The following is a 13,787-nucleotide window of genomic DNA, read 5'->3' on the forward strand; positions in this document are numbered from 1 at the left end:
TATAACTCCCACGTTATCCAAGGTAACTCACTGCTTAAAGCTAGTAGGCTGTAGAATGACTAGGCTTCTGAAAAGAGCTTTAAAGGGTACCAGACTATATTGCTCAACTTCACATGCAAATTCACTTCTGTCTATTGTGCAGATAGTTCCTATCTTTTGGGTTCCCCGGCTTCTGCTTAAGCTCAGCTAAAAATGGCAACGGGGTATTATTATATACTCTTAAACTACAGTAGAAGCTCCCTTAGCTGCCATAAGAATCGCAAGTGGTTGGGGGTAACAGTTGATTAAAACACAGAATAAAGAAAAATTACACATCAATTTTATTGTAACAGAACATATAAACATACCAACATTTTAGTGTTGGACCAAGACCTTTGCTTTGTATGTCTGGTGACTGAAGTTCTAGACTGTATTTCTAATATAAACTATACCCATCATGATTTAAAGTGAGGTCAACACACTTTTTCTGTACAGGGGCTGATTAACATTTTAGGCTTTGTGGACCTGTGATACAGTCCCTGTTGCAAGCCCTCAACAATGCTATTGAAACACAAAAGCAGCCCCAGACAACATATAAGCAAATGCACATGGCTGAGTTCCATTAAAACTTTATTTACAAAAAAAAGGCAGCAGGCTAGTTTGCTGAACCCTGATCTATAATTTACTGTTTTGATTTCTTTAGAATGGAGCAAGAAAGATACTTTAAAAACATTTGAGGAGAGAACTCTTTTAGATTTATATGATCCCCCCACCCCCTCCTTACCTTTTTAGTTTTGTTTTCACCCATATCTAATTCACAATCTCTATTTTTTTAAGTAATTTGCCTTTTTTTTTAATAGAGCAGCTTCTCCTGTTTTCATGTCAGTTTGAAAAACATTTATTACAGAAGTATAGTAACTGGCACACAGGTTTGGGAATAGGCATGAGTGATTCTTGGTAAGCAGACAATTCAGCTGACAGAACCAATAGTCATGGACATGCTGGAATGCAGCATCCTTGTCAGGAGTGTGCAGAAACTATGGGCTTCGTCAGTACATTTTACAGAGGAAATGAAGAACATCTCTAACCCGGTGAGCTGGGTAAATGAAAGTCAGTTAAGAGAGCTTCTACTGTGGTACACGTGTATAAGGAAGCCCCACAAAACAAACTCTAAAATATAGTTGGATTATTTTCATGTAACAGATACATAAAGCAATGGCATATAGAATTCATTTTAAAACTAAGAAATTCTGATTTGGGATCCCTATTTTTACAGTTATTTTAGATCGCCATCACGTAATATGACTCAATGTAAGTTTTAGAACTAAAACCCATCAGTTTACAAAATATTCAGAGGAAATGACTAAGAGGACAAATGCAAAGTAACAACATAGAAAATGATAAGAACTTCATGATGAAATTGCCTAAAACTATTTTTTGATCCCCCAAATCTGATCTATGACCATGGGATGGAGGGATCTCTTTACCAGGACTGTAAATCTGTAAAACCAAAATGATGGCTACTTAAGCAGCTTAAAATACCACACTATTACTTATAGTTTACCAAATAATCAAGTCTATACCTCTAGATTGAAGGAGGTCAACTTCTTTCAGTGTACAGTCAACATTTATCTGGAGTTGTCTGTTCATGCTTCTCAATCTTGTCATTTCCTCAGGCTAGTAAGAAAGGACCCAAAATAGCAATTGTGGGAAAGTCATTATCAAGCCCAACATTTAAGAACTGCTATTCATGTTAATCGTTCTGATTGGTTATTACCAAGAATATGGCCTTAGTCCATAAGAGGGCATGTTTAAGAAGTCGTGTATGTTATGTTTTTCAATAAACAGGCAGGTAAAATGGGGGCATCAGTATGCCACATATGAACACAATCTGCATATAGTGTGGCAGGTTATAATACTAGACTGTTCTATCATATAAACTACTACCATTTTAATCACAGAGCACTGACAATATTTCTGTTTTCACAGCAAGGGAAACTCTAAGAGTCAACCTTTTAAACAAGTACTGTTCATGATTTTAGCCTTGTCCAGGGTGGTAAAAATTACAACAGTATTAACACTAAGTGTCAGGCACTATGTTTACCAGAATTCTCTCATTCTTTTCCTCAAAATAATCTTTCAAAGTAAGTACTAATATCACTCCCAATTTATATATGAGGAAGCTAAGGCACAAAGAGGTTACATAATTTTACCAAGGTTATAAATGCTATTAATTGGTAGAGCTGGGATTTATATAAACTTTTTCCATAGAAACTTACACAGAAATCTTTGTTTTTTTCTAAATGAAGGGAAGCAATCTAGCACATGAAATCCCAGAAACAAATGGACGCCATTTTTTGCCAACTTTTTGTTTCCTTTCCAAGCCAGCCTACTCCCTTAGGCTTTTGAGGGGCATTCCTGAGACACTGAAATATAGAAAAACCCCTATTCTTTGATTAAATTAACCTTTTTGGAACCCTTTATTTTCTCTGACATTCTGAATTTTTTTACTATTTACATATATGTACAGTAAAAAACAAAGTTATGGCTTAGACTCCAAGACATGGGTATTTAAGCTTTCAGTACAACCCAGGTATTAACTCAGTTACTAAGGTGATTTCAGCTACATAAGATCTGCAATGACAGGAAGACAGAATAAAATCCTATTGTGAGGCAGAGCCAAGATGGTGGCGTGAGCAGAGCAGTGGAAATCTCTTCCCAAAACCACATGTATTTTTGAAAATACAACAAATATAACTCTCCTAAAAGAGAGACCAGAAGACACAGGACAACAGCCAGACTACATCCACACCTGCGAGAACCCAAAGCCTTGGGAAGTGCGTAAGATACAAGCTGTGGCCTGGTGGGACCCGAGTGCCCCCTCACCCCAGCTCCCCGGTGGAGGGAGAGGAGTCGGAGCGGGGAGGGAGAGGGAGCCCAGGACTGGTAAAGACCCAGCCCTAGCCATCCGCACCGGAGCGCAGACACACAGTGCATGTGTCAGGTGCTGGAAACTAGGGAAACAGGACAGTAAGATCTGTGAGTGGGTCCCCGCACCCAGCGTCCCTGGGACAAAGAAAAGCGAGTGCTTTCTGAAAGTCTGAAAGGGACAGGGACCCCACAGCTGGAGAGAAGGGTCCCGGGACACTTAGCCCAGCAGCTGGGAATCCCAGGGAACTCTGGGCACCCTAACCCACTGTGCAGCAGGGCGGCTCAGAAGCCCCTCACGGAGATAAATAGCCTCCCAGTCGTTTCCCGTCCAACGCGGCTCCGCCATATCGGAGCAGCAGCCCGAGGCAGGCCACGCCCACAGCAACTGCGGAACTAAACTCCATAGTGGTGGGGCAGGAATCAGAGGCCCTGTCTGTGTGCAGCTGCCCAGCACAAGCCGCTAAAGGTCGCTGTTCTCCCAGGAGAGGAAGGCGACAAACCAACAAGAAGGGATGTTCTCCCTTCTTGGGAACCGTCACTCGCCCCAGCTCCGCAAACTATCTCTATCGCCATGAAAAGGCAGAATCTAAGACAGACAAAAATCACAGGGACAACACCTGAGAATGAGATAGACCTAACCAGTCCTCCTGAAAAAGAATACAAAATAAAAATCATAAACATGCTGTTGGAGATGCAGAGAAATATGCAAGAGCTAAGGGATGACGTCCGGAGGGAGATTACAGAAGTGAAACAATCTCTGGAAGCATTTATAAGCAGAATGAATGAGATGCAAGAGGCCATTGATGGAATAGAAACCAGAGAACAGGAACGCATAGAAGCTGATGCAGAGAGAGATAAAAGGATCTCCAGGAATGAAACAATATTAAGAGAACTGTGTGACCAATCCAAAAGGAACAATATCCGCATTATAGGGGATCCAGAGGAAGAAGAGAGAAAAAAAGGGATAGAAAGTGTCTTTGAAGAAATAATTGCTGAGATCTTCCCCAAACTGGAGGAGGAAATAGTAGCTCAGACTACGGAAGTACACAGAACTCCCAACAGAAAGGACACAAAGAGGACAACACCAAGACACATAATAATTAAAATGGTAAAGATCAAGGACAAGGACAGACTATTACAGGCAGAGAGAGAGAGAAAAATGGTCACCTACAAAGGAAAACCCATCAGGCTATCATCAGACTTCTCGACAGAAACCTTACAGGCCAGAAGAGAATGGGATGATATATTTAATGCAATGAAACAGAAGGGCCTTGAACCAAGGATACTGTACCCAGCACGATTATCATTTAAATATGAATGAAGGATTAAACAATTCCCAGACAAGCAAAAGTTGAGGGAATTTGCCTACCACAAACCACCTCTACAGCGCATCTTACAGGGACTGCTCTAGATGGGAACACTCCTAAAAAGAGCACACAACAAAACACCCAACGTATAAAGAATGGAGGAGGAGGAATAAAAAGGGAGAGAAATAATTACCAGGCTGCGTTTATAATAGCTCAATAAGTGAGTTAAGTTAGACAGTAAGGTAGTAAAGAAGCTAACCTTGAACCTTTGGTAACCATGAATCTAAAGCCTGCAATGGCAATAAGTACATATCTTTCAATAATCACCCTATATGTAAATGGACTGAATGCACCAATCAAAAGACACAGAGTAATAGAATGGATAAAAAAGCAAGACCCATCTGTATGCTACTTACAAGAGACTCACCTCAAACCCAAAGACATGCACAGACTTAAAGTCAAGGGATGGAAAAAGATATTTCATGCAAACAACAGAGAGAAGAAAGCAGGTGTTGCAATTCTGGTATCAGACAAAACAGACTTCAAAATAAAGAAAGTAACAAAAGACAAAGAAGGACATTACATAATGAAAAAGGGATCAGTCCAACAAGAGGATATAACCATTATAAATATATATTCACCCAATACAGGGGGACCAATATATGTGAAACAAATACTAACAGAATTAAAGGAGGAAATAGAATGCAATGCATTCATTTTGGGAGACTTTAACACACCACTCACTCCAAAGGACAGATCCACCACACAGAAAATAAGTAAGGACACAAAGGCACTGAACAACACACTAGAACAGATGGACCTAATAGACATCTACAGAACTCTACATCCAAAAGCAACAGGATACACATTCTACTCAAGTGCACATGGAACATTCTCCAGAATAGACCACATACTAGGCCACAAAAAGAGCCTCAGTAAATTTAAAAAGATTGAAATCCTACCAACCAACTTTTCAGACCACAAAGGTATAAAACTAGAAATAAATTGTACAAAGAAAGCAAAAAGGCCCACAAACACATGGAGGCTTAACAACATGCTCCTAAATAATCAATGGATCAACGACCAAATTAAAATGGAGATCCAGCAATATATGGAAACAAATGACAACACCACAAAGCCCCAACCACTGTGGGATGCAGCAAAAGCAGTCTTAAGAGGAAAGTATATAGCAATCCAGGCATATATAAAGAAGGAAGAACAATCCCAAATGAATAGTCTAATGTCACAATTATCGAAATTGGTAAAAGAAGAACAAATGAGGCCTAAGGTCGGCAGAAGGAGGGACATAATAAAGATCAGAGAAGAAATAAATAAAATTGAGAAGAATAAAACAATAGAAAAAAATCAATGAAACCAAGAGCTGGTTCTTCGAGAAAATAAACAAAATAGATAAGCCTCTAGCCAGACTTATTAAGAGAAAAAGAGAGTCAACACACATCAACAGAATCAGAAACGAGAAAGGAAAAATCACGACGGACCCCACAGAAAGACAAAGAATTATTAGAGAATACTATGAAAACCTATATGCTGACAAGCTGGAAAACCTAGGAGAAATGGACATATCCCTAGAAAAATACAACCTTCCAAGACTGACCAAGGAAGAAACACAAAATCTAAACAGATCAATTACCAGCAACAAAATTGAGGTGGTAATCAAAAAACTACCCAAGAACAAAACCTCCGGGTCAGATGGATTTACTTCAGAATTTTATCAGACATACAGAGAAGACATAATACCCATTCTCCTTAAATTTTTCCAAAAAATACAAGAGGAGGGAATACTCCCAAACTCATTCTATGAAGCCAACATCACCCTAATACAAAAACCAGGCAAAGACCCCACCAAAAAAAAATACAGACCAATATCTCTGATGAACATAGATGCAAAAATACTCAACAAAATATTAGCAAACCGAATTCAAAAATACATCAAAAGGATCATACAATGGTATGAAGCCAACATCACCCTAATACAAAAACCAGGCAAAGACCCCACCAAAAAAAAATACAGACCAATATCCCTGATGAACATAGATGCAAAAATACTCAACAAAATATTAGCAAACCGAATTCAAAAATACATCAAAAGGATCATACAATGGGGACATACAATGGGGACCAAGTGGGATTCATCCCAGGGATATAAGGATGATACAACATTCGAAAATCCATCAGTATCATCCACCACATCAACAAAAAGAAGGACAAAAACCACATGATCATCTCCATAGATGCTGAAAAAGCATTCGACAAAATTCAACATCCATTCATGATAAAAACTCTCAACAAAATGGGCATAGAGGGCAAGTACCTCAACATAATAAAGGCCATATATGATAAACCCACAGCTAACATCATACTGAACAGCGAGAAGCTGAAAGCTTTTCCTCTGAGATAGGGAACAAGACAGGGATGCCCACTCTCTCCACTGTTATTCAACATAGTACTGGAGGTCCTAGCCATGGCAATTAGACAAAACAAAGAAATACAAGGAATCCAGATTGGTAAAGAAGAAGTCAAACTGTTACTATTTGCAGATGACATGATATTGTACACAAAAAACCCTAAAGACTCCACTCCAAAACTACTAGAACTAATATCGGAATTCAGCAAAGTTGCAGGATACAAAATTAACACACAGAAATCTGTGGCTTTCCTATACACCAACAATGAACTAATAGAAAGAGAAATCAGGAAAACAATTCCATTCACAATAGCATCAAAAAGAATAAAATACCTAGGAATAAACCTAACCAAGTAAGTGAAAGACCTATACCCTGAAATCTGTAAGACACTCTTAAGAGAAATTAAAGAGGTCACTAACAAATGGAAACTTATCCCATCCTCCTGGCTAGGAAGAATCAATATCGTCAAAATGGCCATCCTGCCCAAAGCAATATACAGATTCGATGCAATCCCTATCAAATTACCAACAGCATTCTTCAATGAACTGGAACAAATAGTTCAAAAATTCATATGCAACCACCAAAGACCCCGAATAGCCAAAGCAATCCTGAGAAGGAAGAATAAAGTGGGGGGGATCTTGCTCCCCAACTTCAAGCTCTACTACAAAGCCACAATAATCAAGACAATCTGGTATTGGCACAAGAACAGAGCCACAGACCAGTGGAACAGAATAGAGACTCCAAACATTAACCCAAACATATATGGCCAATTAATATATGATAAAGGAGCCATGGACATACAATGGGGAAATGACAGTTCCTTCAACAGACGGTGCTGGCAAAACTGGACAGCTACATGTAAGATAATGAAACTGGATCACTGTCTAACACCATACACAAAAGTAAATTCGAAATGGATCAAAGACTTGAATGTAAGTCATGAAACCATAAAACTCTTAGAAAAAAACATAGGCAAAAATCTCATGGACATAAACATGAGTGACTTCTTTCTTCATGAACATATCTCCCCGGGCAAGGGAAACAAAAGCAAAAATGAACAAGTGGGACTATATCAAGCTAAAAAGCTTCTGTACAGCAAAGGACACCATCAATAGAACAAAAAGGTATCCTACAGTATGGGAGAACATATTCATAAATGACAGATCCGATAAAGGGCTGACATCCAAAATATATAAAGAGCTCACGCACTTCAACAAACAAAAAGCAAATAATCCATTTAAAAAATGGGCAGAGGAGCTGAAAAGACAGTTCTCTAAAGAAGAAATTCAGATGGTCAACAGACACATGAAAAAGATGCTCCACATCGCTTGTCATCAGAGAAATGCAAATTAAAACCACAATGTGATATCACCTCACACCAGTAAGGATCACCATCGTCAAAAAGACAATCAACAACAAATGTTGGCGAGGTTGTGGAGAAAGGGAAACCCTCCTACACTGCTGGTGGGAATGTAAATTAGTTCAACCATTGTGGAAAGCAGTATGGAGGTTCCTCAAAATGCTCAAAATAGAAATACCATTTGACCCAGGAATTCCACTTCTAGGAATTTACCCTAAGAATGCAGCACTCCAGTTTGAAAAAGACAGATGCACCCCTATGTTTATCGCTACACTATTTACAATAGCCAAGATATGGAAGCAACCTAAATGTTGCTTGATCAGTAGATGAATGGATAAAGAAGATGTGGTACATATACACAATGGAATATTACTCAACCATAAGAAAAAACAGATCCTACCATTTGCAACAACATGGATGGAGCTAGAGGGTATTATGCTCAGTGAAATAAGCCAGGCAGAGAAAGACAAGTACCAAATGATTTCACTCATATGTGGAGTATAAGAACAAAGGAAAACTGAAGGAACAACAGCAGCAGAATCACAGAACCCAAGAATGGGCTAATAGTTACCAAAGGGAAAGGGACTGGGGAGGATGGGTGTGAAGGGAGGGACAAGCGTGGGGAAAAAGAAAGGGGGCATTACGATTAGCATGTATAGTGTGTGGGGCGCACGGGGAGGGCTGTACAACACAGAGAAGACAAGGAGTGATTTTACAGCATCTTACTATGCTGATGAACAGTGACTATGAAGGGGTATGTGGGGGGGACTTGGTGAAGGGGGGAGCCTAGTAAACTTAATGTTCTTCATGCAATTGTAGATTAATGATACCAAAAAAAATCCTATTGTGTTAAAAACACATGCTTTGCTAAAAACTAAATATTTTAATGTAAGAGTCAAGAAAAATGAGCAAAAAAGTTATCGTGATTCACAATAATGCAAGATCTTATGGGGTGAAGAGGTATTATCAGAATAACAACTTAATGTCCATTAAATGAGCAGGCACCAACGTTTATAATAAGTGATATAACAGCCAGAATATAAGAAGAGCTACAATCCCTTAGAATGCTAGGGAACACAAACAGTCATTTAGAAGTATTTATTAGAGATTGCTTTTCTTCTCATTGCTATAGGTAAACCATGTGCTATTAACATGTAAAATGCTTACACTTTGACTACCAGGCAATATTAAAAGAGTTTAAAACATACACGAGCATTTAAAGACAAAGCACGTGTTCAGGGGTTTCAAACAGTGATGCTGTCTTTCAAGGAATGTGTAAAAACAAAGTAAAAACAAAACAACCCTATTCTTTTCTTTCTAGAATCATACTGAGAAAGTCAAGTACCTGAAGGACCTGATCACTGTCTATTTATTGTGTGTGTGGGGGGGGTCACCCACAGTGGCCCTGAATAGTGCAGCTCTGTAACTATGTAAGTATTATAGGGTACTGTAGAGCCAAGAGGCTACTGCACATTTGCTTGTATCAACAAAACAAGCTCTAGTCAACATGTTCACTTCCAAAGACAGTAGAACCACTGTAACTCACTAAAAGTTTACCTGTAAGATACCTATGTCCTTTTTCATAGCTTCTGATTAAATTCAGGAGGGAAAATAGCTGTCTCTGAAAGCTACTACCATTTGTTTAAAAGTACACTGTATTTTCATGGATGTGGGGTTTCAAGATTGGCTGTAAGTCATTGTAAGAACATGTGACATTTCAAAGTGGAAATTCTAAGCTTTTTTTTTAAAGTTGGGAAGAATACCCTAAATCAACTATTTTGGCACTTTAAAAAAGCTGTCTCCGACACATGAAAAGATGCTCCACGTCACTAGTCATCAGAGAAATGCTAACTAAAACCACAATGAGATATCACCTCACACCAGTTAGGATGGCCACCATCCAAAAGACAACAAATGTTGGTGAGGTTGTGGAGAAACGGGAACCCTCCTACACTGCTGGTGGGAATGTAAATTAGTTCAACCATTGCGGAAAGCGGTATGGAGGTTCCTCAAAAAGCTCAAACCAGAAATACCATTTGACCCAGGAATTCCACTTCTAGGAATTTACCCTAAGAATGCAGCACTCCAGTTTGAAAAAGACAGAGGCACCCCTATGTTTATTGCTACACTATTTACAATAGCCAAGAAATGGAAGCAACCTAAGTGTCCATCAGTAGATGAATGGATAAAGAAGATGTGGTACATATACACAATGGAATATTATTCAGCCATAAGAAGAAAACAAATCCTACCATTTGCAACAACATGGATGGAGCTAGAGGGTATTATGCTCAGTGAGATAAGCCAGACAGAGAAAGACAAGCATCAAATGATGTCACTCATCTGTGGAGTACAAGAACAAAGAAAAAACTGAAGGAACAGAACAACAGCAGAAACACAGAACCCAAGAATGGACTAACAGTTACCAAAGGGAAAGGGACTGGGGAAGATGGGTGGGAAAAGGGGGGGGAATGAAAGGGGGCAGTACATATAGCATATATAATGTGTGTGTGGGGCACGGGGAGGGCTGTGCAACACAGAGAAGACAAGTAGTGATTCTACATCATCTTACTATGCTGACGGACTGTGACTATAATGGGGTTTGTGGGAGGGACTTGGTGATGGGGGGAGTCTAGTAAAGATAATGTTCCTCAAAAAAAAAAATGTTGTCTCATGGACACCAAGGTTGAAGACCAGTGATGTTCTTTTGTAGCTTGACCCCAATTACACATCTGGGACTCAAAGCTGTGAGTTATTCCAAAATCCCAATTAATCAGAACAAGACAAATGGGAGGAAAACCTTGGCTGAGGGGTAATTGGCAGCCCTCTGCTTACTAAAACCTAATTACCCCCTCTTCCATGAGGCTGGCTCACTTATGAACCCTACTAGCAAAAAGGTAACATTTCTAGCTCAGAACTCTCAAAGTACTTAACATTATTACCATTTAGCTGGCCAGCTTCTGATCTGTTGTCTTACATTCTTTTAGTCTCTCTCACACACACACAAATACATACAGGTTCACAGACAGATGTACATATATCTTTCCACCTTTGGATCTCTTTGAGATGGCATCTTCCACAGCATTTAACACAATGCTTTAAGAACAGCACATTGAGAAAAATGATGGCCGCAATGCACTTCTGCTTTCCTAGAAAGATGATCTCACTGCTCCTCTAAGCTTCTGCAACTGCACATACAGTCACAAATGTGTGTTCCACTCTCATTAGGCACAAGCATTTCTAACCAATTCTTTATATACTGCTTGATGAGAAATTAATCTGTATGAAAACTTGAAGGTAGCAGTGTGTGCTTAGTAGCCAAAAAGTCAATTCTCTATTACATAACCTACACAGGAGGAGGACAACACTAACCATTTACTAAGCCATCTACACCACAACAGGCACTTTACAACCCTGTCCCTTTATCATCTTGACACTAAAATGTACTTGTTTTAATTCCCTTTTATAAATAGAGAAAATCAAATGCAAAGAAGTTAGATATAGCACCGAATGCCACAGCTGTTCTGTCTCCACAGCCTATGTAGGAACTCCTTCAACAATTCATGGCACCCCAAATAAGTCTCTGAACAGAAAGGGAATTGTGACTGAATGCTTTGTTTCTTGGTTAATCTCCTACATAATTTACCCTTATGTTATACATCTTCCTAAAGTTAAAAACAAAGTTTTGCAAAACGCTTCAGATTTGTTGATGTGTTACTTATCTTAAGCAGATTTTTCCAGTATCTTAGGACCAACCTTTATAAGAATACTTGCTATTTATTGGACATTGCATACACTGTTTAATGTATATTATTTCATCCTAACAAAAATCCCATGAGAAGGGTATTCACACCTATTATAGGTAAGAACACTAGCACAGAGAAAGCCAACTTATCCAAGGATATGAGTGACACATAAGTAGCATAAGATTCAAATTCACACATGAATTGAGAGCCCACTGTCTGAACCATCGTGCATACTTGTCCCTTAGCCATGCATTCTAAGAGTTCTCCATTTTACTCTAGGCCCAGCAGTAGAAAGACATAGGAAGCACATACTCAAATTTCTCATCTCTCAAATATCATCACCCACATGAGCTACCAATTTCTGAAGCTGGGTGATGGCTACACAGAGGTTCATTATAATGTCCTGCCTATTTTATATACCTTTGAAATTATAATAAAAAGTTAAAAATGAAATGGCTGCCCTGGGCTGTAATTTAATAACTTCCCTCTTTTTCTAAAAAAGCTTCATCAATAAAAGCGCTTATCTAAAATCTAGGTGTTGTTTTTTTTTTGAAGCACTAACCTACGTTACATTAGATAGTTCCCTACTTCCAACATCAACAAAATCAACAGGGTTTTCTTCAGCAGGGATTATCACACAGCAAAATGCTGCTAAACAAAGCTTATATGGGTATGTTAGGGAAAATGACTTAAATGCTAAGAAAATTTGTTTATGCTCTACAAGTACCTAAAGGACTTCAACGTACCCAACCACCTAGAATAGGGCCACATTCATCAACTGTAAAAAATGCTTGTTGAATACAATTAATGTGAAAGGTAAAATGACAGTTTAGACCATAAAAAGCTTGTGATGTCACAAAATTTTAGGAGACTTGTTTCAAAATTTTCAGAATTAAGATGTTTAGAATTCATGTTCTTCAGTATCTCCCCAATCAGAGGATTCAATTAAGATTTCAAGTGGAGAAAAAAGGCAAAAATTTGATTTACATTAATATCACCTTTCAGTTAAAGATAGCTTTGTAATTCTCCAACTGTTTTAAGTAAAACTCTCCCTTCTCACTTCTAATATTGACCAAACACAGGGAGTTAGTCCGTATTAGAAAAAATTTCACTACATTATTAAATATGCCTGCTTATTAATCGCCTCAAAAACTTACACTGGTTCCCCTTTACTGCAGAAGAAACTTCAAACACCTTAACCTCAAGATCTAAAGTCCCATTCCACCTATGCACACCACCCTGTTAAGACATCAGAAATCTCACCTTAAGAAAACTGAATTTGCTGCCTCCTGAATGAAAGTCAGTCTTTGTCATGAATTCAAGCCTTTGTTACCTCATGTTCTTTTCCCTTCTACAAGGCCTTCCCCTTTCCTCTCTGCCTCTATAGCAATACTGTTTAGGGGAGTGGTTCCTCACCCTTTTTTCCTTCAATCTAACAGCCTATGAAAATCAGATGAAAGCCCTAGACCCACCTCCATATAAACACACATGATACTTTGCATATAACTTTGGGGATACACAGATCTCCTTGCAGCCATGAAATCTCAGTTAAAAACTTCTGTATGAAAGCATGGCTGCAGAAATGCTATCTGCAAGAGGCCTGACATACATGACCACTTCTCTCAATTTGTAAACTCACAGAGATTACCCTCAGCTTAGAGAGGGTAGGAAAATAAGAAATGGCTCTGTGGAAAGAACAGGGGTTAAGATGAGCCCTGAAGAACATAGGATTTATACATGCAGAGCTTTAGAGGGGCATTCCAGCAGGAGGATAATATGAGAGAGCAGAGAAGTGCATTGAGTATATGCAGAAACTACTTGATGTATGAGTTCTCTCACTACCTGTGAGCATAAACAGCACCTACCACACTATTAAAGTTATCTGTTGAGGGATCTATTTCTCCCACTAGTAGGCACGCACTAAGCACCTAACATAGGACCACATTCATCAACTGTAAAAAAGTGCTTGTTTTATGTATTATTCATTGAAAGGTAGGTAAAATGACAGGTTGGACCATTAAAAATGTGTGATGTCACA

At 38.8% G+C, this 13,787-nt stretch overlaps 1 protein-coding gene across 6 annotated transcripts in view; it reads right to left on the minus strand.

Annotated features, from left to right (window-relative positions):
* Positions 1-13,787, minus strand: part of TAB3 (TGF-beta activated kinase 1 (MAP3K7) binding protein 3) — a 73,888-nt gene that overhangs the window by 15,715 nt on the left and 44,386 nt on the right. For all 6 annotated transcript variants that reach the window (XM_057496164.1, XM_036917964.2, XM_036917960.2 and 3 more), the window contains one exon: positions 1,563-1,656. In XM_057496164.1, coding sequence (XP_057352147.1) covers positions 1,563-1,656 — 94 coding nt within the window. The remainder of the gene's footprint in view (positions 1-1,562; positions 1,657-13,787) is intronic.

This window comes from Manis pentadactyla, chromosome X (genome assembly GCF_030020395.1).
Source record: "Manis pentadactyla isolate mManPen7 chromosome X, mManPen7.hap1, whole genome shotgun sequence".
NCBI classification, from domain to species: Eukaryota; Metazoa; Chordata; class Mammalia; order Pholidota; family Manidae; genus Manis; species Manis pentadactyla.